This window comes from Gobius niger (assembly GCF_951799975.1).
Source record: "Gobius niger genome assembly, chromosome: 18".
Lineage (NCBI taxonomy): Eukaryota > Metazoa > Chordata > Actinopteri > Gobiiformes > Gobiidae > Gobius > Gobius niger.
The window spans coordinates 26,997,463-27,024,459 of NC_136869.1; the positions used below are offsets into that span (position 1 = coordinate 26,997,463).

The following is a 26,997-nucleotide window of genomic DNA, read 5'->3' on the forward strand; positions in this document are numbered from 1 at the left end:
TATTAGAGTCTTAATCTGCTTGTCCATCACGGGCCGCTCCATTTAAACAGGGCTTTAATAAAACGGACGGGCAGCCGGAGGGATAAGCTCCCCAAGGACGAGGAAAGAGCAAGCCCCGGTTCAATAGACTCATCATCAACAATAACCGGCTTTACATCAACGTTATCTGTCACGCACCCGTACAATTACGAGGTGCTCCGGCCCCCGGCCCCGGGCCCCTGGCCTTCTCGCGAGTGGGCTAGATAAAGGCTGACCCACATGTAAGAGCGCTGCCTTGTTACAATAATGCACCACCTAATCAAGTCCAATGTCAACCAGGCCCAGCCCAGTGTGAGCGGGGAGTGTGTGTGAGGCCCAATGTCACTCAGCGTAATCATAATATCACTCAGCATCCAGGCGCTTTATCTGCTTCACCTTTGTGCATCCTGGACGTTTATGGCAGAGCTGCACAATAGGACAGAACAGCCCCATATCTGAAAACTGTCTGGAATAATAACACGTGTTTGTAAATGCTTTATAAACATACAGATGTGGAGATTTGGTCACTGGTTCAAACTGAAGGCCGGTCTAGACGCCGCGTCAGTCCCTGGCCGGAGCGGGACGTCCCAGCGCTTCGATGTGGCAGGGGACTGAGGACAGAGGCTCTGCTCGCTACTCATGCATGACCGCGCGGCCGAAACACAATCAACGTCAGGCCGCATTAACGCCACACAACGGAGAGGATCGCCAATGTGCAGGGAAATGTAGCGCCGCATGCTAACTGCAGTGTTACATAACAGGAGCCACGCTAGCACTTAACCTCTGAACCTCCACCTGAACAGAGCACATTTTGTACAATTTGGCTTTACCCTAATCTAAAAGCTTCTTCAAAATCATGACAAAACGAAAGGAAAACAAGTGACAAAAAACAATGAAAAAGTGACAAAAATTGAGATGAGTTTTGTAGGTCTTAGCTTTCGACTGGCCAATAGACTGTTATGACAGTTATGGAATCATTCAGAGGTGCCAAGGCTAATAAAACAGAAAATAAACCGCTAAAAAACAAACGATGAAGGTTTAAGCAACTTGCAAATGTTATGCTAACACCAGCTAAAGTTCCGCTAAAAGCAGCTAAATGCTAATATGGGTAAAATCCCCTTTTAGACCAGCGGTATGATGAAATACTAAATCTGTATGACCTGCGTGAGGACTGTCCACTCACTCGTTGGCCAATCAGAGGCCAGCAGTCTGTTCACGTCAGTCACGGGTCAGCGCTTTGACCACAGCCAGAGGTCGGAGCCAAAACTCAAACCTGCTGGTCAGACTGGTTTGGTCCTGGCCTCCACTGTGGAACAGCTCACCAAACCAGGCTGACCCGGCATCGGGCTGGATCCTGCCCGCCTGTGGAAAGGCAGCTTCAGACCTTGTCTCCTTGTGCTTACAAATAAACTTTAGACTACACAAACACCATCTCCTCTGAACCTGCAGACTGAGAGAGGACCAAGCATTCCGGGCACAGCAGGGCTCCTGATAACTGCTGCTCATGGAGGTATAGCCTTGGCTAATGTAAATAAACAAACTGACTGTCCCTCAGAGTTTTAAAGGGACGGGAAGTATCAATGTTTAACCATGTTCAGCAGAGTGTTCCCTGGAGCTGTGTCTAGTGTCAGGGTGAGTCCAGACACTTCCACTGGACTTTGTAGCCTGTACTTTAGTTGAAGGTACATTATGTAACTTTTAATGCGGAAAAAGAGTTGATATTTATGCATATTTGACCTTGCAGGAGCCAGCGGCTGTATGCGTGGTCAACATGGCACCTTTACTTTGCATCACAGTGGCCTCTACAGCGCTCCAGGATCAACAGTTGTTTAGGTTTCCTGGTGTCAGTGGTGACAGCCTTCCAAACAACAAAGTGAAATATGAAATCTGTGTGACCTGCATGTTAATAGTGAGTGCTGTCCGGCCTCTCGTTTGCCAATCAGGGTCTGTTCACGTCACGTTAGTCTCGGTTCAGCGCGAGGTCTGTGCCAAAGCTTATAATGAAGACCGGTTTGGCCCTGGCCTCGGCAGTCGAAAAGCTCACCTAACCGGGTTCACCAGGCACTGGGCTGTGTCGTGTCCGCCAGTGGAAAAGAGGCTAACACTCCCATTCATACACCTATGTACGCAGACACTGGATACAACCACAGTGTGCGTCTTCAGGAGGCAGGATTCGAACCCCCAACCTTCCGACCATGAGACAACCCGCTCTGCCACTGTGGGACACATAAGGAATAAGGAGCATCCATGAATCCTTAAAGGAACAGGATATGAGATATGTTCTTACCTGAGCTTAGACGAGTTGATGCATACCTGTGTGTGTCCTCAGTCATGCAAAATGACCAAAGATGTTGTTAGCATTTGGCCTCTCCCAACATATTCCTATAGCTCCAAATGGGGGTGAAGTTGGAAGCAACCACGCTCAACCAGACAGGTACGTATCAACTCGTCTAAGCTCAGGTAAGAACATATCTCAGTATGGAAAAACGGTGGCCGGAAAAATCCTTCTAGTTCCCTTGGCAATAAAATAGTCCAAACCGAAAATCAGCACAAATTCTTTTAAGTCATTTTTGTCCCAGATAAGAGAGCATTTTTCCAGTGTACCAGCGCTAAGGAGAATGAAATGGTGAAACTTAGTAACGTGCCAATAATGTAGAACAACCTTTGAACCACCTTTGTCCAAACTATGATCCACCGCCGCCAACGTCCCATCAGAGTGAGTCGTAAAAAAGATGAAAACCTGTCATGTGCTCTCATAATCATGAAGGACTTGAGCCTCATCCGTCTCCATCCAAGAACCTTGCTTTGTGTAAACAGTGTGCTGGCTGAAGAGGGGGAGGATGTGTCCAGCAGCAGCAGCAGCAGCAGCAGCACCCTGGGGAGACACGAGGCTCCTCCTGTCAGATGAGCACACATGCAGCGAGTGGCGAGCAGGCCCCGGGTCGGCGGCGTTCAGGTAAAAAGGTCAGGAATGTGTTCCGCCGGCCACGCTCTTTAACGCGGCGCACACGCTCTCCCAAAACGGGGCGACCATGTGACTCTCACGGGGTGATCTCGAGGGAGAACCCCCCCCCCCCTCCCCCTAAATGAGCTCAGCTGATGGGATCGAACAACAGGAAGTGAGAGGCAGATGGAGAGGAGCGCCACACCTAGATAACAGCCGCTTTAGGGCTTCCACGTGTTGGAAATATTCTCAACTATAGCTTCACGATCTAGTCCAGGACGTGTGTTTTCAACACATTTGAGTGAAGAAGGCCACCAGAAGATCCCACGAGCCCATCTCAAGAGTCTATGTGCATACAGGACAGAGTTACTTTGGGCTCAGAGAGGAGACAGATCACAATGGCTTTTATTTTGTGCTGATAGTCACTGCTCTGAACTGATTTAGAAGAGGATCTGAAGACGACAGGTTTTTGTGCCAAGTGTATTTGTCTTTGTTTAATTAATTTTCCGCTAAATTTGATTCCATTTTCTATATTGGGGATTGCTTTACTGTAGTAGTTTTCCAAAATTGACCAAAATATATGCACAAATGTAAATGATATTCAAACCAGGGGGGACAAAGGGGATAAAACGAGAAAAATTAAGAAAAATGTGGAAAGTGATATATTGTCTGGCCAATAAATCAGGAGGTCGATATTTGGGGATTTTGCAGTATTGGCCGATCTAGCGCCGATAAAAGTGATCGGTCCCGATATCTCAGGGACTGAAAGTGATGGACATGGCACTGGGAAGAGCAAAGTCAGAGCTTTAAAACCAGTCCTCCCACATCTTCCTCGGCCTCAGGAGTTGGCTACAAGTTCATTAAATACAGGTTTCTCTAAACCTAATTGAATTTGGACATGCTGTCATTTGCGAAGCACAGAACGTGGAGAATTTAATCGCTGACTCCACAATTTTATTTTTGACAACAGTATGCTAATGCTAACAGCAGCTAATCAAAGCTGGGGCAGAAACTCTGACTGAACCACCTAAAGTAATACAATACAAAGTTTTTACAGGATTATAGATCAGACTTCGGTCGAGGATATCGGCATTGGCGTTAGAAAAACCCATATCAGTCGACCTGTATTCCATATGAGTAATATCATTCAGGTGTCGGAAGAAAAGTGTATCTGTTTTTTTCGGCAGACTTTCAAGCAAAAAGGACGACTGTAACTGTAAAATACCCTGTACTGCGGTAAGAAGGCAGGTTTGCTTCGTTTGACTGAGTCCAGAGCCGCTCCTCTGGTCGCTCTGCTCCAGTGTTCACAGCAGTGTAGCTTTAATCCATCAGAGTGGGCTCCGAGTGGGCCGCGTGGGGCAGAATGGCTGGCACGGCGCCCGCCGGGCCGATGGAGACGTGCTGCGGGGCTGGCACTGACACAAGGCCCAGGACAGGACAGGGGGGCCCGGGGGGGTGACAGGGGAGGGCCTCCTCTGCCACTGAATGTCCCTTGTTTATGCGAGTCCCTCTGGGAAGTCAGGACACCGCGGTGAATAGGGGCCAGTTAGCGGCCACCGCATAGTAATTAGGGCTTAGCTTTCACACTTGCCAATAAGCCAACTGCTGGTAGATTTTCATTTTGGCAACTCAAACTTTGGACAGTTTATGCTTAAACTATGGCACGAGGAAAGGCCCGAGCCCCTGCTGTTGGAACTAGACAAAGGATGCTATCATTTAAAGAAACATTTCCAGAATTGTGGCCTATAAATCTGCTTTACAAAGTGTATTGTAAGTCTGTAGGAGGTCAAAGGTCAGGCTGTTGCATGAGTGGAACAAAAACCTCATTTTGAGAAAAGTGAAGTTTTGTAATGTGTGCGCAAGAACATTTCTCCGATCTTTAGTACGGGTGGTTCTCAGAAAGGAAATGGCCATATTTGGATTATAGCCTTATAGATACAGACGGTATCTCTGGAATCGGCCATATATGGTCATGTTTGAAAACAGTTAAGGGGGGAAACAATTTGGAGAAAAATCTAAACTTTCTCAAATTATTCAAAAACTACTTTAACAAAGGCTGAATTATGAATATAGTTTTCTACTAAAGATACAAAGACATGGGGAGGAGCAAAGTGGTTCAACAGCCCATAAATACATAAATAACGGAGATGCTAACATGATGCTACATGTGGACATGTGGATGTAAAATCGGTCAGTATTTTGTGAATGAATACACGAGGGAAAGCCGGCTTTGTGAAGCAATGTTTTAGCTACTACTCGCACTAAAAGATCGCAAAGTAGAAAAAAAAATCTCCACATGGACCACAATAATCTGTTTTCACCGTGAGAGGCTTTTGCCAGGTTTAATGTTCTGTGTTTTCTCACTGGCATATTTGACACAAAGGTTTTGCTCAGAGGAGATTTGGGAAATCTTGTTTCATTTTTGGATAACATGGCACCATAAAAGAGATTAGTTTGTTTGGTACATATACACAAGTGCCTCACTGGACCAGCCCAATCAAAAGCAAGTGGACAATAAACAAAAAACCCTTCCACTAGCTTAGCACCGGCATTAGAGACCACAGAGTCATTGCCATTCCGCTCAGGCTCCGAGGTCTGTGGCGCCCGGCCGTGGCCGAGCTCCCAGACCCAGGCCCCTCTCCGAGCGTCTGCATCTGCGCTTACTCATCAAAACACCACGGGCCAAAAGGGGAAGCTTTTTCACAAGACCCACTGTTTCTCAAGACAACAGGGACGCGCTAAAGTGCCACTTCCTCATGGCCTCGCTCTCGTCTGGATGGAGCAGGGTTTGATATTCTCCCTTTCACAGCTTCTCATAATGCTAATCCTAGCTCTAAACATGACATACCGAAGCTGTGGAGGTGACCATGTTGGAAAATACAGCGGGAAGATTTGTGGGGGAAATCTGGGTGCAATTTTCTGGCAAGTGCTGAGTCTTTGAACGTGCTTTTGGACAGCTCAACATGGGTGTTCAGTGTTTTACCACTCAAATGAATAGGTGGATGGAAGCCTGCTGCTCGGAGCTCCCCCCTCAGGCAGCAGTGGGAACTGGGTTTCACTTTCATCCAACAGCGTGGTTAGCATCTCCACCAAGACATTCTCCAAGTCTGAAGAATCAGTGTGTCCCCTCTAAGGCCCCGTCCCACCGCTGTGTCCCCTCTGTCCCGCTCCCTGTGACTGTCCATTGTCCCCGGTCCTGTCAGTTGTGTCTCTGTCCCGGAGCAGCTGCGTTGGCTCGGGTTCTGCGGGACCAGCAGGTGCGCCAGGCACTGCTCCACAGCGCTCATAAATAACACCTGACAGTCTTAAGGCCACGGGGGGAGAGACGGGGAGAGGGGGGAGGCTCCCCAGTCGGACCTTGTCCTGAGCGCGAGGAAGCGCTGTGTGTGTTATTTGCCACAGCCACTTTTAAAGGGGCTGTACCTTTTTTTTATGTTTGTAGTAGAAGTAAATCAACTTTGCCTCGTGTATTTGCAGACAGCACTTCTTGGCGTCTGCAGCTTTAATATGAGCGACTGTGAACCCGGAAGTAGCACATATGCTAACAGCAATTAGCCTGGCGTAAGCTAACATTGTAAGCATTACCACTCTGCTCTAGGCCTGACCCCTTTTAGTGGACACATGAGTCTGAGCACTCTTTGTCCACTACCGTCTTCAACGGTCGGTCTAATGCACACACTTTTTACACCAATTAAGATGTTCTGGATTTGCATAACTCCAAAGGCATGTGGCAGGTCTGTCTTCTACTACGGCCTAATATTTCATTCTAAAAACATGTATCTGAGTTTTACAGACAATGGAGACGTTGGAGGACAGGGCCCTTCAGCGCGGCGGAGCTCTGCGGGTCTGCATCTGGCCTGCCAACTTTTCACTCAATGCAAATGTGGAGAACATGGAGGTTTTTGAGGCAGCGCTGAGTGGTTAAGGGGGAACTTTGAATTTAAATGAAACCACTCTGTTTCCTTAAGAGCAATTAGGAACGAAAAGCTCCGATAATGTTAATTGTAGAAGCCCGCAGCAGAATTATGAGCACTCCATTAGAAAGTAGTCACAAAGCAGCACTTGAAATGAATAGTTTAAACCAACAGAGATGGATGGCCTGGTTAAGAGCTTCAGACGCAGCGTCCGGTAGAGCTGCACATTAAAATCAAAGTCTTGATGTTAGGATGACTGCTACCTGACCACAATAAACACAAATTGCCAAATCGGTTGAGGGCCTCGACCCTGTCCCAGACCGCAGCCCTGCTCCGGCCTCCGCGCTCGAACAAAACCTGGAAGTGTGCGCACGATTACGGCCCAGGATGCGACCTGAAAGGCCTTTATCTGCGCCAAAACAAGGGGCTTCCTGCAGGAGCGGCCCCCTGACCTCCCCAGCACCTGTGGCCTAAGAAAAGACTGAGGCGCGAGTGAGGAGTGAGGGGAGATCCTGTGTGAGCGCTTTGAGCTGAGGACTTAGCAGCAAAGTCAAGAGGGCACGGGCGAGATGTCGCCGTGGTAACCGCTCTTAAACTTTTCGGTAAATTTAGTTGAAGTTCTCCGATCTGTACTTCTCGAGTTATGTTTAGGGCTGGGTATCGATTTGGATTTCCCAAATCCATTTGATTTGATTCACTTCACAAGGGCCTGATTCAATTCACGCTTCAATTTGATTGATTATCGATTCAGTTCAGGAGACCTAATGCTGCTTCTACCTCATTTAGTTCATTTAGTTCTAGTTAGTCTCCATTGAAATAAACATAGTTCATGCGGTCAAACATCATATTGGGCTATTCAAAGTAAAACCGATTCAAATCAAACCCAGCCTAAGTTAGAAAAGCCCAAACTGTCCAATCCTGCTCATAATTCACTCTGGCCATGAAGTCGTCTGCTTGGGTACTACAAACTATCTTCATCATAATAATAATAATAAATCGGGTTTACATAGCGCTTTTTCTGGACACTCAAAGATGCTGTACATTGCATTGTTCAGTAACTCTATACTTGGTGGTTGTAAGTTACTATTGAAGCCACAGCTGCCCTGGGGAAGACTAATGGAAGCAAGGCAACCAGTCTGCGCCATCGGCCCCTTCGACCACTCACTCACTCACTCACTCACTCACTCACTCACTCACTCACTCACTCACTCACTCACTCACTCACTCACTCACTCACTCACTCACTCACTCACTCACTCACTCACATTCCCCAGGCTTCCTGGTGTTCTCAAACGGTCTCCCATCCAAATACCGACCAGGCCCGTCCCTGCTTAGCTTCTGAGGTCTGACGGGATCAGGCACAGCAAAGGTGGGATGGACACAAGGTCGCCTTGAGAACTGAGACACAAACTGCAATATATCGTACATTTATCCAATGAGAAACATAAACATGTAGTTGGACCTAAAATAGGATTAAATATCCAATTTCCCTTAAAGCTTCAATAATAAATATTATTCTAATGCCGTTTTTTTTTTGCTCAGCAAATCCAAATCAGTCAAATTAGGGTCAGCTATTCTTTCTTCCGGTCAGAACTGGCCATAGCCAAAGAATCTGATCATTTGGGCCAATTCTACAAAAAGGTCAACAACAAACAGTGGTCAGTGGGTCATTTGGCTCCTTACAGCCGTAGTCTGGACAATCAGACCGTCCTCCTGCTCTGGTCCCTGTCCCTCCTGGGTACACTGGATGACATCAGGCTGTAGTAATGCTGTGTTTACACTCCCCCCCCTCACAGCCCCACACAGGCAGCCCCACACACTGGCCCGACTCCAGCCTGTTATGATGATGGCCCTATTGATTTTCCTCTCCATAGCACACGCAGCTCATAATGGCTCTCCCGAGGGCATCCGCACTCACATCCCCCCACCCCCCCCCCCCCCCCCCCCCCACCCCACCGCCGCATGACTTTGTCCCATCCCCTGCCTCTCCGCCCCGGCCCGGACTGAGGAGTGAGCGAGAAAGGGCCTGAGTCACAGTGTTTGTTAGCCACGGCGAGGGAGACGCTGCTATGTCAACACGCATAAACATCCCGGCAGATTAATGAGAGCTGAGAGTGAGGGGGGGAGGGGGGGGAGGGGGGGGGTCCCGCGTCACCCCGTTTAACCCATGAGCCACCCCCACCTCAACCTCGACCTCTGCTATCCAAACACCCACACGTGCACTCCACATGGGCCGCACAACTGTTACAGGACACATCAGAGCAGATACGGAAGGTCACACCAACAAACGGAATCTGGAGCTTCTGCAGATGGACTTATTTCAAGATCTTACCTTGAGTGAGGAACATTTTCTTGAAATAAGTACATTTGTGCTTGATTTGAGAAACTCGGACTTTGAAAGTTAAAGTCTGGGGATCCATCCATCCATCCATCCATCCATCTGGGGAAGGTCTGGTGAAAGTTTCGTGAAACCATGGTGGATGTTTGGTGAAAGTTTGATGGATGTTTGCTTAAAGCCTTGTGGACGTTTGGAAAAGGTCTGCAGAAAGTCTGGTAAAGGTTTGATGAAAGTCTAGTGAAAGTTTGATTCAAGTCTTGTGAAAGTTCAATAAAAGTTTGGTGTAAGTTTGGTAAAGGTCTGGTAGATGTTTAGTTCAAGCCTGGTGGAAGTTTGGTAAAAGTTTGGTGAAAGTCTGGGGATCCATCCATCCATCTGGGGAAGGTCTGGTGAAAGTTTCGTGAAACTTTGGTGGATGTTTGGTGAAAGTCTGGTAAAGGTTTGATAAAAGTCTGGTGAAAGTTTGAAGGATGCTTGGTGAAGGTATGGTGAAAGCTTGGTGTAAGTCTGGTAAAAGTCTGGTAGATGTTTGGTTAAAGCTCTGGTGGAAGCTTGGTAAAAGTCTGGCAAAGGTTTGATAAAAGTCTGGTGAAAGTTTGATTCAAGTCTTGTGAAAGTTCAATAAACATTTGGTGTAAGTTTGGTAAAGGTCTGGTAGATGTTTGGTTCAAGCCTGGTGGAAGTTTGGTAAAAGTTTGGTGAAAGTCTGGGGATCCATCCATCCATCCATCTGGGGAAGGTCTGGTGAAAGTTTCGTGAAACTATGGTGGATGTTTGGTGAAAGTCTGGTGAAAGTTTGATGGATGTTTCCTTAAAGCCTTGTGGAAGTTTGGAAAAAGTCTGCAGAAAGTCTGGTAAAGGTTTGATAACAGTCTGGTGAAAGTTTGAAGGATGTTTGGTGAAGGTATGGTGAAAGCTTGGTGTAAGTCTGGTAAAAGTCCTGTAGATGTTTGGTTAAAGCCTTGTGGAAGTTTGGTAAAAGCCTGGCGAAAGTCTGGTAAAGGTTTGATGAAAGTCTAGTGAAAGTTTGATTCAAGTCTTGTGAAAGTTCAATAAAAGTTTGGTGTAAGTTTGGTAAAAGTTTGGTGAAAGTCTGGGGATCCATCCATCCATCCATCTGGGGAAGGTCTGGTGAAAGTTTCGTGAAACTATGGTGGATGTTTGGTGAAAGTTTGATGGATGTTTGATGGGTGTTTGCTTAAAGCCTTGTGGACGTTTGGAAAAGGTCTGCCGAAAGTCTGGTAAGGTTTGATAAAAGTCTGGTGAAAGTTTGAAGGATGTTTGGTGAAGGCATGGTGAAAGCTTGGTGTAAGTCTGGTAAAAGTCTGGTAGATGTTTGGTTAAAGCCTTGTGGAAGTTTGGTAAAAGCCCGGCGAAAGTCTGGTAAAGGTTTGATGAAAGTCTAGTGAAAGTTTGATTCAAGTCTTGTGAAAGTTCAATAAAAGTTTGGTGTAAGTTTGGTAAAAGTTTGGTGAAAGTCTGGGGATCCATCCATCCATCCATCTGGGGAAGGTCTGGTGAAAGTTTCATGAAACTTTGGTGGATGTTTGGTGAAAGTCTGGTGAAAGTTTGATGGATGTTTGCTTAAAGCCTTGTGGACGTTTTTAAAAGGTCTGCAGAAAGTCTGGTAAAGGGTTGATAAAAGTCTGGTGAAAGTTTGAAGGATGTTTGGTGAAGGTATGGTGAAAGCTTGGTGTAAGTCTGGTAAAAGTCTGGTAGATGTTTGGTTAAAGCCTTGTGGAAGTTTGGTAAAGGTTTGATGAAAGTCTGGTGAAAGTTTGATTCAAGTCTTGTGAAAGTTCAATAAAAGTTTGGTGTAAGTTTGGTAAAGGTCTGGTAGATGTTTGGCTAAAGCCTGGTGGAAGTTTGGTAAAAGTCTGGCAAAAGTTTGATTCAAGTCTTGAGAAAGTTTAATGAAAGTTTGGTACAAGTCTGGTACAGGTTTGATAAAAGTCTGGTGAAAGTTTGATAAAAGTCTGGTGAAAGTTTGGTGTAAGTCTGGTAAAAGTCTGGTAAAGGTTTGATAAAAGCCTGGTGAAAGTTTGATAAAAGTCTGGTGAAAGTTTGGTCTAAGTCTGGTAAAAGTCTGGTAAAGGTTTGATAAAAGCCTGGTGAAAGTTTGATAAAAGTCTGGTGAAAGTTTGATAAAAGTCTGGTGAAAGTCTGGTGGAAAGTGGCCGTCCCGTGAGAAAGCCGTGATTATTCCTCAGCACAAACAGAGCCCCTCGCCGTCCCGCCTCTGCTCATTGTCCCAACAGACTTTTTCATTAAGTTCCTCACAGAGAGCGAGGAGGGCGGACAGAGGGGGGGGGGGGGGGGGGGGGGGAGCACCAAACACATGATTACACCGATACATAACACGCTCCACCTGACACCCGTGCGGACATACAACAGTTTACATCTATATATCTGCATCAGAACTCTCCTTTCATCAAACACTGCGACACAAACCTGGAACTGTGCCGTCAACAAAACCGCCTTTCAAATCCCCGAGCTCGACACGGTCACGACTCGCGCTTTGCTAGCTCGTTAACTCCCCTCAAATTAACGGTGACGTCCCGCTGCTAGCTTCACCTGCTAATTACAGTTGTTACGAAGTCGACGGCGGCACCAAACAAACAGACGGGAGCCGAGCAGCGGGCGCTAATGACCGGTGCGGCGCGGGCCCGGCTCGGCGCGCCGTCACTCACGGCGCACACAGCTCCGCCGGCTCTGCCCCCGGTGTGGCGGGAGCGGCGAGGGGGGGGGGGGGGCGCGGGATGAGGAGGCGGGGGTTAATGCATCCCAACGCATCCATTTACCAAACCCCTTCCGGAGGGCAGTGGGGCCGACCCCGAGGGATTATACCCATCATAGTGGCTACTCTTTTCAGATTTGAACCATGTTATTATGTCATTCTCATAAAGAGAGCCCCCCCCCCCCCCCCCCCCCCCCCCCGTCACTGTCTGTTGTGATAATTATCATTTTATTTCAGTGGTGGGCAGTAAAGTTATTTGACTCTTTAAGCTACTGACAGGAAGTGACATAGATAGAGGTAAAGTTCCACAGCAGTTTGACTCACTCATTTCCCATTCACATAACATGGTCGGCACGGCAACAGTTTCGAATTGTTTCCCTCTATCTATGTTACTTCCTGTGAGTGTCCAATAAAGTGTGTAAAATTTGAAATAGAATTGTGGAACTGCCACGTTTTGAGGATTTGAGCACCTGAATGATCCTGGGAGCTCGGTTGGCTTCGTGCCCCTGATAGGGTCTCCCAGGGCAAAAAGGTCCTAGTTGATGGGTCAGACAAAGAACGGTTCAGAAGCCCCTTATGAGAGACCAACAGGCCCGGGTTGGAACCACGAGGCCGTCCTTCTGTGGACCCACACCTGCAGGAGGACCCGGAAATGGACAAGTGAAAGAAAAGGGATGGATGTTTTAGCAAAAACTGTCTAATGTGTTATAGGCACTTTAAGGTAGTTACTGAACATCACAGCCCTATGACTAAATGAATCAAAACTTTTTCTTTGGTACCGATGGCCCGCCAAGTCGCTGCCATGTATAAAGTGTGATATAGATCCATCATAGCAGGTTATAGCAGCGTAACAGTGCTGTAACCCCGGTTCCGTGAGCTGACAGTTGACGGTTGTGTGTTTGTTCAGCCCAGCGGCTTTGGGAGCGTCCCTCCAGGCTTTCCCAAACCCCCCCCCCCTTGCTCCACCTCGTCCTCGCGTTCCCCCCCCTCTGCCTCCGTAACCCCGTGTTTGCCGAGTGCGTCCCTATAGCAGTTCGGACACCCCCGCGCCCCCTCCTCTCCCCATCGCATTGTCCGTCGGGCAGATGGACCCCTCACGCTCCATGTCGCGCATTCAGGGGACTCCAGCATGCTGTGCTAAATTAAGCCTTCAGCGCAACATTAGCAACAGAACACTGGACACTTCAGTTGTTGTTTTTGTGTTTGGCGCAGATCACCAAGTGCTGCAGTTATTCATTTGCAACAAGATGTGGAGGCTCTATTCATTTGAATTAGATCACATCATTGATGCTTTAGTAAGGCAGTAATGTAGGGTTGTCCTGGTTTAGACATGATTTACACCCAGGGTCGGTCTTAATCCTGGCCTGGTGGTGGGCTACTTGGGGTCAAATATTTGATAAGGTGGTACTTGGTGTGAATTGTTTGACAAGGACTGATGTAAACCTGCAAACATGCTCTGAATGTGTAAAGTGCTTCTATTAAGAGCTGAAATCTCCTGTTTTTACTTCAAGGGTTGAAAACAACAGAATTGATTCCAAATATCTGATACTGAACCGAAACCTATTCTGACATTCAACATTTAAAAACACGACTTTCACCAACTTGTTGGAATATGGACATGATGTACCTCAATATGAAGCTCTGATCCTGGAGAAGTCAGCCACTCATTTAGTTGATAACCTCCGCAAATGTGCTTTTAAAGGAACAGGCCACAGTTTTTCCATACTGAGATATGTTCTTACCTGAGCTTAGACGAGCTGATGCGTATCTGTCTGGTCTTTGTGCATGCCCTCAGACTCGCAAAAAACAACCAAAGATGTTGTTAGCATTTGGCCTCTCCCAGTATATTCCTATAGCTCCAAACGGGGGTGAAGTTGGAAGCGACCACGCTCTTCCACGGGCACAAAGACCAGACAGGTACAGATCAACTCGTCTAAGCTCAGGTAAGAACACATCACAGTATGGAAAAACGGGGGCCTGTTCCTTTAATTGCCGCATACAAAAAAGCGTAGCTTGCAGCAGCATGCTAATGCTAGCGTCAACTGATCAAAGCTGGGACAGAAACTATAATTGGGTCGTCTAAAGCAGGGGTGCTCACCACTTTTATGTAAGTGTATAAGGCGTGGAGGGCCAAGGACTGGTGAACATTTTCCCCGGGTGCATTTAAGACAGGTTTGTGCCCCACACCTTTATTTAGGCTTGGAACCTTAATGCCAGCTCAATAACATGTCCGTTTTCGAGGTTTTAATTGTGTGGAATGATGAAACTTGCAGAAAAGGTACTCAAAGGTATTCAACAAGAAGCATGAAGGCCACCAAAACTTGGCCTGAGGGACATATTTGTTTTTTTTCTTCTATTGCTGTTTTAATTCTATTATAATTGACACATTTCAGATTAAAATGTTTTTCTTTCCTGCTATGTCAATGTTTAATGAACCCACATCTAAAAACACTGATAATATATTTTTTATAAAATTGGAAATAAATTCAGGCGTCATGGGGTTAAGCGTAAACAGAACACATCACTTTGGAGCAAATGTTTAAAAAAAACTGGAAAAAATAAATTTAAAAACGTACGACTGTTAATGCCCCCGAGGAAACCTGAACTGAAGGCACTTTGAGCGCTGACATGATGCAGTGAAGGTCTTCATGGACACAAATCACAGAGAAGCACTTTCTGGGCAAGGACGGCTTCACCTCGTGACATCAGCAGGTGGGACGGAGAGTTTCGAGCTCACATAAGTTGGGGGGGGGGGGGCAGCAGGTGAACTCCAGCCTGAGCCTCGCTGATGTGAAGGCAGCGTGAGAGAGGGATTTGATGAATCCTGGGAGCGTTCCATAGATTCCTCCTTCCTCGCGGGGACCTTTGGGGAAGAGAATGGGTCGTATGCAAATGGCGCGCACAGTACGGGGGAGAAGTTTCCCACAAGCGCGGTGTGAAAGGGCTCTCCCTCCCCATGCCGGGCCGCCTCAATGGGCCTTTTCTTCAGCCGCCGCGGAGGAACGAGGTAGAGCAGGCCAAGCGCTGAAGGTAGCCGGGCTCTCCCTCACTAAAGCTCCGCCGCACACAATGCTTTTTTTACTTGGGCATTCAGGGGACACATACCCCAATAAAGCACATCCCGGCGCAGTTAAAGGGGGCGACTGAAACTGACTCGCAGCCTCACTCACAGGGACTGCACCTTTTTATAGGCTAATGTCCCGGGGCCGGGCGGCGGGGGCCGATCATTAAGCGGCTTTGGTGGGAGTGCGCTCGTACATCGGTGGGTCCCAGCACTGCCCGCGCCATGGTCACACTGGGACAGGCCTCTCGGGAGGGACAGAGCGCCCGAACAAAAGGGGCTCCGCTGGGAACGACGGGAGACTTTGACGTAACCTGCTTCAGCTCTTCATCAGGTCTGGAAGAACGACAAAGACTTAAAAGGGCCCGTCTCGCCGGCCTTGGAGACTGGCTGGTCACAGAGATGTCTCCGAGACGTCTCCTGGAGATAAGGCGACGCATGGTGTTCAAGCATCGCCACTGCAGCTTGAGACTGTGCAGAGACCTCTCGGGGACCGACTGAAATCGAACGGATCGTTTTCACTGACAACTACCTGGAGACTCGCCTTATCACCAGGGACCAGCCAGACTCCAACTAGGCTCCAGGCCAGTGAGATAGGCCCTTTGTAGTCCAAGTTTGCGGAGACGTTGCGGAGACTGCCTCCCTTTAGCCTTGTCTCCTGATGACTCGTTCATTTAAAGGGACTATACGGAGTTTAAAAATGTTATAATGATGTATCTTCCTCCCCTACATGTTCCAACAATGTCCTAATGTGTAGATTCACCACAACTGCCTCTAAAATCCTCCACTGTCCGAATTGCCCTCATGCACGAGCTTAGTACAGAAGGTGCAGTTACACAGTATGACCTGAGGGGGCAGTAGTGAGTATAAAATGACTAACTTGCATCTAGCCCCTTTAAAGTGTTTAAAACGATCAACAGAAAACAAGGCAAAGGAGTTCTTTATTGCCTTCTACACTTCACAAATCAGCTTAAGAAACATCATGTGCATTTAGTATCCTTACATCACCTTTAAGATGCACTAAAGGCATCTGCTGCTTCATAAAGTTCACACTGGACTGTCACTGCTTAAATCCGTCTGTTACCCACTCAGAACATGACAGGGTCCGAGCAACAGGGAGGAGTGGGAGGGGGTAAAGGCTCCGTATTTCCGCAAAGCTCCGCGACATCTCTTTAAAAAACTCAAAACTATAACCTGCCCAGAAAAGCCTCATCCGACCTTCCCTTTTCCATCAATCCAGCCAGTAAAGTTAATAAAAGGAGCGGGCCGCATCCATGCAAACTTTTCACCGCTGAATTGTCGCGCCTCCTCAGTATTTGGCACCTCCTCGCCAAGTGCCTCTCCCCCAAGCCCCGGGTTTCCAATATGGCCGCCTGTTGATTTCAATGGCCTGTGCTCATTGGCGCAACGAGCCAGAAAAAATTCTTACTTCCGCGTTAGTTCCGTGTTCATTGGGCCCAGCGAAAATTTTAACGGCTATTATATGCTTGTATAATTTATACTATTAATTGTTATGGCCATATTAGTGGTCTTTTATCATTTCAAATAAAAAACACAAAGAAACCTGGATGTTTATTGCCCATGCCCATGATTCTCAGCGCGACGAGAGCGAGCGCCGCAGCTCGGCAGCAGAGCGCAGCTCCACCGTATGCTGAGCAGGTCAAAATCGGTCAGCCTAGTTTTTGATGTAATATAATATCTGCTCTTCACTTTTGGAACTGTTTTCCAACGTTTAATTAAAGGTTAATTATACTTCTACAATTGACCACATGTCAAGTAAATTGTATATTCTCAGCACGACTAGAGCGAGCGGAGAATCAGCCTTGAGTTGAACAGCAGACCCAGCTCGCAAAGTGGCCTACAGCCCCAACGCGTATTTAAAGATCTGTACCGTTTTCCATGTTTAAAAGACACAGTCAACTTTTATTTTTCACCATTATGACAAAGTCAATGTCAGTTTATACCTTTGTAAGTTTTAAATAACCGCAATTATGTACAACGCAGCATTTGATCCATTTAACTTGTGACATGAACATAAACATGAAATGAACGAGACTTTTATTGATGGAACATGAGAACAAGAATCATTGCAATTTGTATATTCATAATTATCAACAATGGCAAAGTGATTAAGACCATCCTCTAATTATTAGGCTGGCAAGATCTATTATAATACATTACATTGCATTTCACAACATTTGCAGTTTAGCAATATATCACAAGTAAATCAGCAGTAGAAAAGAGTAGAACATTGTACAGTTGTGAGTAGTGTTATTTTAAATAATTTTACTGTAGCAGAATTGCAAAATTAGTTTAAAAAAAAACAGTCTAGTAAAATAAATCACCATCAACATTTATGTCAATTGTCTATGGCATTGTCACAGAAACTAATAGATGTAATTGAAATGCAATGAAGCTTTTTTTGTACAACATGCAATAAATTAATGATCTTGCAAAAAAGAAAACTGCCACAGTATATTTGCAGAATAGGCCTAGAACACTATACACAAAAAAACAATCACTGGGTTTTGCCCAAATTGTACATTTTATTGATTTACACCCGATGGCAGCAGTTAAAAAAATAAACGGTAATCCTCTGCACTCTGAAAAACACGTGGTATTAGCTTCATTTCCAGAAGTGCCCGTAATATCTACCATGACAAAGTGAAAAAGAATAATACCCAAAGCTGTTATCTACTGAGCTAAAAACTCAGCCCAGACCACCTTAAGTTCTTTTCTCCGCTGTCAGAGCACAGAGTAGATTCAACGACAATCCCAGACTGGAACAGGTCTCCTTCTGGACAATACAATTATCTCAGGTATAACACATGCATTCTCACATAAAGCTTTAACGGTCAGAGCACGACTCTTCCAACAAGAAACCAAGGAGTAACTGCAGGTTGTAAAGAGGCAGAGAGTTTAAAAGCAAAATCTGTTAATCTTCGAAGAACGCCGGGTGTCTCCAGCTACTGCAGTTCTTTCTGACAGCAACAAGACTTTGTTCCTAGGGCTGCATGTTGGTGAAAATGGAAACTTCAATACTGCACCATTAAGCTAAAAGAGAAACAGAAAAATGACCAAAATGTCCACTTTGATAACTGCGTATGTGCAGTTGAGCAGCCTTTACTGTCTGAAGCACGATACACCTTTATTTTGTTAACTTGAATACGTTCCCTTACATTTGGCAGACTGTAGTGATTTAAGAAGTTAGAGCTTGCATGAGGAAGCACAATTACAAAAGTCTACCTTGTGTTTTGCATCTTTCCTGTTGTCCCATCACAGTTGGTTTGTCTTTGTCTGGTCTTGTGTTGCCAAGATGGGGCTTTAAACTGAGACAGGCCATTTTCTGTTTAACATAAGCAGAATATGCTGTGGATGATAAAATAGTTTATTTTGGTGAAGTCTGGTCAACAGTAGTAGATTTGAATGTGACCTAGATGCAATGTCATTTTGATTTACTTTCTACCAATATTATTTAATTACAAAGCACAACGACAAACATATTGGCTATCATAACATTGACACACAATACTAGTACAGTTTCTTTGCTTTGTTGTGAACAGACCACTCGACACGCCTGTGTAGTGTAGCCTCTGTTCTTTCCAACACTGCCATGATCACCTCAGTGCAGCCAGCAGAACAGGAGACGGTGTAAGAGTCTGGTCTGCCCCGTGAGGAGGAGATGGTGACCGGACACAGCCATCAGCAGCATCTGGTCAATATAGGAAGAATTACTGAGCAGCAACTTTATTACAGTTTTATTTGTGGCTATGAAACACATAACAAACTAACTGAAGTAGTAATAGCTAATCACCAGTTAGTAAAGAAGTTCATACAAAGCCGCACCTTCCATATCCGTAGTGGACACAGATCCTGCAGCAGACTCCTCTCTGCAGCAGAACAGCCTCAGTGAAGAAAGAAAAAACATATTGTCATCCTTATTATACTAGAGTTCACATTTCTGGATCACAAGACCAGAATGAGAATTATACATATCTCTACTGTGCAATTATATGTCTATTACGTGTAATATAATCACCAGTCTTGTTACATTAGTGAACAAGTATGATAGCATGAATACGTTTGTTTTGTAATTTTAACATTACTGTTGTCTCTGTTCTCTGACCTTCATTTTTGTCTTGCTTTGCTAAAACAATGCATAGAAAGACATGCAGTGACCAAGGGTTAACACCACTTTTTATTTTCGTCTTGAACAGCTCAACATGTTGCTTTTTGTTCATTTTAATGCACTTAGCATTGGTTTGAGAGACAAAGTCAATTATTAGTTATTAGACAAACTTGATTAAAAATGTCACGTCATTATATATTGTTCAATAAACCAAAAACTAACCATTTCCAACTCCTGGAACTAATATTAGCCAGTCAGATATTGTTCAGATCGAAATGTGACGGCAAAATAGCAGGGAAGCGTCCGACGTCATAGACACTATGAAAACTAACCTTATTTTGCTCTCGAGACGTTTGTCCAAATAACAAACTTCTCATTATGTATTAGGCCTTGTCACTATTGTAATTCTATGCACATACAGTATATTTTAATGAGCAAATGGGATCGGGGTACTGTCATCTTTTAGAATAGCATTGTTCTGTTTGTTTAAAAATGGTAGTCTTATAGTTTCTGTTTGCTATTTTCATAAAGCTACATTCTATAAATAACTGTGGTGTATGCTAACATTTACAATCACAGAATACATTCTGTGTGATACAAACTTACTTGCAAAGTTAGTTTTGCATCCTCTTTTCTCTCGGTTCCCCATGCTGGTCTTCATGCTGCTGCTGTTGTTGTTTTTCCTCCGAGCCCACATGTGCTCGTACACGGACGTCGAGGGCGCGCTCTGCACGTGCCCGGCTGCGCTGCCGGCACCACGTGCACGTTCTGACCAATCAACGCGGCGGAAAGCTAGAGCGTGGCTAGAGCGGAGCTCGGCTAAGTCCTTACAAATGTATTTTTTAGACGATACGTAAATTTCGAAGGGGAAAAAAGTACATGATGTTAATGTACATGATAATCGACACTAAATCCGACCTTTGTGAAAGTTGTAGGCGTCCTGTCAGCCGAATACGGACAGTTTTTTTTCGCATGGCCGCTCTATGGCAAAAATCCTTTCTGGGCCCAATGTGAATTTGCTGCTGCAGTACCATCGAGTGGCCGTCCGCCGACCGGCGCGCGGGCAAGGGGGGAGTGTCTTATCCAGTTATTATGATAGATCCATGCTCTCCCCTGATACGGCCATATGTGCACTCTTTATCCCTACCCCCCACACTCCCCGCAGAGCCACACTCGTCACCTGTCGTAAATCTTTCCTTTTGGTCACCTCCGCCTCTTCTTCTTCTCCCTCTTCTCCTCCCTGCTCTTCCCAGATCTGTCCATCCTCAGACCACCCCCCCCGACCGGACGGGGGGTTTTTAAACTGCGGTTTCGTTTAGGCAGTGGAATGTATAATATCAGACTCTGCGCTGTTGAAATGCCATCATGGTGTGAACCTCTCAGTGCTTGTTTCATAAACTCCTCACTGAAGGTTTTCGAAGGCTCGGCGACAGATCCGCGGCGCACGGAGCTGACGTTCGGGGGAGCCCGGGCGGAGGAGGCGGGGGGGGGGGCCCGTGCCGCTCGGCTGCTTTTTAAAGGCCATCTGTTTACATTTACAATTACAAACGCCTAAAAAAAAAAAAAAAAAAGGGCCGAGGAGGAAACTTTTCATTCACCCCCGAGTCTTTGACACAAGCTCTGCCGCCGGAGCCAAGAAGCTAGCCCCCGACGCTCTCCTGCTTCCCTTTATTAGTGAAGACACAGTAGCCACAGTAGCAGGGCCGCAGTCAGCCTGCCCCCTGACCCGGGCGCCCATGCGTGGCTATAGGAGTATGACTTCACTTTATCCACCCCCCCCACCCAATCCTCAGCCTGGGCTATTGTCAGGCTTCCAGCATGTCCAATTGTGTTTGTGTTTAAGTCCGTTCAATAAAGAAGACGGGGAGAGAGAGAGAGAGAGAGGGAGAGAGAGAGAGAGAGAGAGAGAGAGGAGGTGGTGTCGGGGGGTGACGGGGTGGGGGGGGGGGGGGCAGAGAAGTGCAGGCTGGACTCTTTTCTCTCCGAAGGCTAACCCCCCTCAAGCCGTGGGTACAAGTGTTTGACCACCTTTTGTCAGAGTTTCTCTCCAACAGACTGAAAAAAAACCTGCAACGTTTGGTTCCATTTCATCGCCGCACCTTTCAGAACGTTCTGCTCCGAAGGCGAGGTTTGTGTCAAAGTTGAGATTTTAGGTGGTTTTCTCCCGAAGCATCTTAGTTTTCATGTCAAAGTAAACTTTCCCCCGTGATTTCCAGGAAGTAGCTACATGGTCGCTTTCTCAAACACTGACACGTTTGGTATCCACGTGTAGAACGAAAGGCCGTGACCGAGGTGACGCTGTAATCCAACGTTACTGCACTTTAGGGCTTTTTGCCGAATGAGGATTCACTTCGATCCCGCCTACAGACTTAAAGGAACAGGCCACCGTTCTTCCAGACTGAGATCTGTTCTTACCTGAGCTTAGACGAGTTGATCTGTACCTGTCCGGTCTTTGTGTGCGCCCTCAGTCACGCAAAGCGACCAAAGATGTTGCTAGCATTTAGACTCTCCCATGTATTCCTATGGCCCCAAACGGGGGTGAAGTTAGAAGCGACCACGCTCTTCCACGGGCTTGTACAAAGACCAGACAGGTACACATCAACTCGTCTAATCTCAGGTTAGAACATATAGCAACAGGTTTTTCAGAGGGATTTTTTAATATCTAATTCCCGCCTGATTTATTGAGCTTTGAAGTACCCTCAGACCCTCAGACCCTCAGACCCTCAGACCCTCAGGCCCTCAGAGCCTCAGGCCCTCAGACCCTCAGACCATCAGACCCTCAGACCCTCAGACCCTCAGACCCTCAGACCCTCAGAGCCTCAGACCCTCAGACTCTCAGAGCCTCAGAGCCTCAGACCCTCAGACCCTCAGACCATCAGACCCTCAGACCCTCAGACCCTCAGACCCTCAGACCCTCAGAGCCTCAGACCCTCAGACTCTCAGAGCCTCAGACCCTCAGACCCTCAGAGCCTCAGACCCTCAGACTCTCAGACCCTCAGACCCTCAGACCCTCAGACCCTCAGACCCTCAGACCCTCAGAGCCTCAGAGCCTCAGACCCTCAGAGCCTCAGACCCTCAGACTCTCAGAGCCTCAGACCCTCAGACCCTCAGAGCCTCAGACCCTCAGAGCCTCAGAGCCTCAGACCCTCAGGCCCTCAGACCCTCAGGCCCTCAGACCCTCAGGCCCTCAGGCCCTCAGAGCCTCAGACCCTCAGACTCTCAGAGCCTCAGACCCTCAGAGCCTCAGACCCTCAGACTCTCAGAGCCTCAGACCCTCAGAGCCTCAGACCCTCAGACTCTCAGAGCCTCAGAGCCTCAGAGCCTCAGACCCTCAGACCCTCAGACCCTCAGACCCTCAGACCCTCAGACTCTCAGACTCTCAGACCCTCAGACCCTCAGACCCTCAGACCCTCAGACCCTCAGACTCTCAGACCCTCAGACTCTCAGAGCCTCAGAGCCTCAGACCCTCAGACCCTCAGGCCACTGCTGTTTCCTGACTCCGGAGTGGAGTTCACTGACTTTTTTCACCAGCTCTATTAACATGCTCCCTTTAACGTGGTGACTCAGCTCCCGGCCGCTGCCAGGTCTCTGCCCCCCCCCCCCCCCCGTGCCTCAAACCGGACACTCAGGTAAGTAAAGTCGTCCCCCCTCCCTGTTTATTTTGGCCTAAGAATGTCAAACCGGCGAGCATTCCGGTATTCCCAAATCGCTGTGTTGGATTACCGTGGCTGCGGAAAGGGAGGGGTGGGGGGTGGACTCGGGGGGGGGGGGGTAGATTTCAGGTGGTGGGGGTTGCAGTGTGTCAGAGTATCCCAGCGATGGCAAACACCTGTCGTCCGGCGGGCTGTTAACACCTCCCTGTTTACAGCGCGGAATGGAGCGCTCCCCACAATCCTCCGACTGCTGGAGGAGCGCCGCCGGGGACTTCATGTGAGGGACAAGCGGCGAATGCAAAGCCCCCCCCAAAAAAACAAAAAACAAAATCAACACGGACAAACATCGCAGCCAAAGTCCGAAATTCAAAGTCATCAGCTCATGTTACGCTATAAACACTACAAAAACTATATATCACGACTTCAAATGGTAATTGGAATCTTGCTTTGAGTGCTTTAAGTATTTACTATATTGCAATATCGGATCGGCCCCTAAGTATCGTGATATGTATCGGATCGTGACAAAAGTGGGTCGTCCCAGACCTAGTAAATGATCATGCTCAAACTGAGACACTTAGACCAATCTAGACATGAATTTGGAAAGTTAGGAATGAGTTTGTAAAAAAGAAACAATCTGCGAACAGTTGGCTCAATATTGTAAAGTATAAGGACTAAACTCATTTTACACAAGTGTTTTTGAAGCATAAGCAGCTCTCCGACAAAAGGTTGGAGCTCTACATCCTTTGCCCAGCTCAAAGCAGACTTGCATTATTTCATGCCGCCGGGATGATTGTTTCTGTTTCTTTCGCATTTCACGTGCTAATAATGGCAAATGCTCCGACATAAACAAACAGCGCTGTGTGCTGACTAGGGCTGCAAGTAACGATAATCGATTAATCTACCGATTATTTTTACGATTAATCGATTAATTGCTTGGCTGTGAAAGGTGCATGGAAACTGTATTTTTTTTTTTTTATGTATCACATAAAGCTAAAGTGGCACGGCTTGAGGACATGTTGATGGAGTAAACTTAAAGTAAACGTTTGTAGGAGGCTCTTTGAAATAATTCTGCTTTCTGATTGGACGAGACAAAGACAGATATTTATGAAATTTACAATATACAAAACACTGCAGACCCAAACTTTTAAAAACAATTTTCATCCAAAATACATAATTGTCATGTTTTTTTTGCTCTATTTCAGTCTGGGTTTACTAGAAAACGATTAATCGATTACTGAAATAGTTGACGACTATTTTAGTAATCGATTAGTTGTCGATTAATCTATAAGTTGTTTCAGCCCTAGTGCTGACGTCATCAGGCCGCGCTGTTCGGTTTGTTTGGGCAGGTGTGAGGGCTGGCCAGCAGGGGGCAGGTGAGACAGAGATCTCCAATAGAGGACTAGTTTGAGCATTTTCAATATAACGTGGACTTTTCACATTGTCCACAGAAAACATTTAGCACAGTTTTTGTTGATGAACAAATAAATACTTTTTTAAAGGCTTGAATAATTGTGATTATAATCCCGTTTATATGTTTCATTGTTGTGTTTCATTGTGTTTCATGTTCATTGTGGGACATTCTACAATGAAGAGTGTCGTTTCTGCAGCATCACAAAAGGTCTTCAATAATCTCTTACATGGAACTGTGTATGGAGGGGAAGCAGCGTTTGTGAAGGTTGTTTTCTCCTGAACCATCATCGTTCACTGCAAACATTCACCTCAAATCACAGATATATGAACTCGAGCAACAGCATCGTCACTTAGAAATGTATTCACTCATGTACTTCCAGCGAATACTTTACTATTCCGTCGATAAAGCACAAGGAAGGCAAACAACACGCCGATGCTTTTGTCACTCAGTGGGAAGAACAGCACTTTTATTCCAGGGGCATTGCTACAAAAACGTGAATACTTTAGTAGAAATATACAAAGTAGGTGTGCAATGAAGCGACTCCACGAAGTACAATGACACTGTGAAGTATAGGCAGACAATAAACAAGTATAACAAGCCTGCGCGTAAAATGAGTGAGGGGCGCACGGTCAGTCCGTTGATTCCACGTCAGAATCCACACAGGACAAACAGCAAACAAACTTCCCCAAAACGCGCTCTCTCTCGCGGGAGGCACATTTCCATGACACTGGCCGAAGGTGAGGAAACGAGGAGCTCAATAAAAGCCGGCCCTAATTCTGCTTAAGCAAAAAAAAAAGAAAAAAAAAGAAAAAGAAGAGGGCGATGCAAATGCGGACATCTGTTGGCACAAGGGAAGTAACTTTAAATATCAATGGCGAGGGGGGGGTCATTAGCTACAAATCGCTAAGAGACGCAGCAGAACCGTTATCTCACGAGAAGGTGTGTCTTATTCGCGTTCTGCGCAGGGGCAGCGCTGAAAACCCCCTCTGGTTATGATAAAAGAAAAAGAAAAGAAAAAGGTTGCGCAGGATCAGGAAAGTCCGCGTGTAGTGTCGTCCTCCCACGAGTTCTTGTTCTGAGCGCGCACTCCAACAACACAAGAAGAAGAAAAAACACACACACACACACACACACACACTGTCAAATGCGCTGGTGGAGCATTTCCTGAGCGGAGCAACACGCTGTTATTACCGAGAAGAGGTCCGTGTCGCTATAAAAGGGGGACAGAGGGGAGGAAAGGGGAGAGACATGGCACATGGGGAGGGAGAAAGAACGAAAGAAAGAGCGAAAGAGAGAAAAGCGGAACAAAACAAGACACAGCGAGGAGGAGAGAGCAGCTCCTCCAGCCCTGTCCCAGCCCGAGAGTGCACGCCTGTCCGGGACTCGCTCTCCTTATACGGGCTGCGCTCCGCTAACGCTGTCCGGAAGAAGGAGACGCGGCAGCGGCGGCAGCAGCCACGCCGCTGTCCCCCGTCCGTCCCTCCGTCCGCCCGCGACTCTAACCACAGCTCGAGCCCTAATGTCGACCCCGATCCGCGCGTCCAAAGCGGAGCACAGTACGGGCGACTTTTGGAGACGCAGCCCCCCCGACAGAAAGAAAGCTGAAGCTGGTGGTTTTTGTTACTGTACACATAAAGCACACTTTAAACACACGTGATGCGGAGATAATAATGGGGGAAAAACGCCGTACTGAACGAGCGCCCCGCGCCGACAGCAACAGTGTGGCCGCTACCTGCCGCGGCGGGGACGCGAGAGCGCAGCGGGCTGTTCCGAAACCACTTCTCCCGACTCGAAAACGGGCAAAAAAAAGAAATAAACAAATCACATCCGTGCAGTGAAACAAGTCGATCACTAGATTCGAGCCCCTCTCCCCCCCGCGTCAGAATGCCAAACACTTAAGCACAAAGCGGAATCAAAGAGAGGAGGAAAAGAGAAAAAAAAACAGCCGAGTTTGGGGAAAAGTGACGGGAAAATGCAAAAGGAACAACATCGAATCGAAGTGCGTTGGAGTGCGTAAAGTGGCCAACACGAGGGGCTCCAAAAAAAAACCCGCTGGTAAGGGAGTGTGGTGCGCTGAGATAACGGACCACTAGGCGGAGAGACGCGGACCCAGGTATAAGCGTATAACGGTACACCGCACGGGGACCACTTCTCCCACTCAGCGGCAACAACACGAAAACAAACACTTCCCGGCCGCCAAACTTCCCCGGGACTCCGAGACGCACTCCCGTAGCGTCCGAGCGGTAGTTTCTGAGGTCGGACTCACCGTTGTTCCTCCGAGGGTTCGCCTGCTTTCTCCGCTTACACCTGGGGCCATCCGCCATGATCCTTTCGCTGTGTCTAAATGCTGCCTGCCTGGAGAGTCACCTCCTCTCGCAAGCCCATCTCCCCCTCCTGTGCCTGTCTATGTGTGTGTGTGTGTGTGTGTGTGTGTGTGCGTGCGTGTGTGTGTGCCTGTGCGCGCTGCCTGCTGCCCTCCCCTTTACCTCCCCTTCCCTGGCTGCACCTGGTTCACCGCGCCGCCAGTAGTGGGCTTTACGCAGCGGGAGGAGAGCGAGCGGCGGAGGGGAGAGGGGAGAGAGGGCGGCCCGCTGCGCTCGGACGGTACCTGGCCCCCGGGACGAGGCTCCTGTGCGAGTCTCTGGACCCGGACACCTGGCTGAGTTACTTTTGTGCTCCAGAAACATAAGGTGTAGCGGAGCAAAAAAAAAAAAAAAAAAAGAAAAAAAGTGAGCGCTTGTTTTGTACGGCATGACGTAGTGACGCGCGGAGCTCTTACCTCATTTTGTAGT

At 47.2% G+C, this 26,997-nt stretch overlaps 1 protein-coding gene across 1 annotated transcript in view; it reads right to left on the reverse strand.

The window, feature by feature from the left end:
* zeb1b (zinc finger E-box binding homeobox 1b) overlaps positions 1 to 26,773 on the reverse strand; it is a 126,193-nt gene extending 99,420 nt beyond the window's left edge. The window contains exon 1 of the mRNA XM_079575914.1: positions 26,472 to 26,773. Coding sequence (XP_079432040.1) covers positions 26,472 to 26,529 — 58 coding nt within the window. The 5' untranslated portion in view covers positions 26,530 to 26,773. The remainder of the gene's footprint in view (positions 1 to 26,471) is intronic.
* Positions 26,774 to 26,997: the final 224 nt, after the last annotated feature.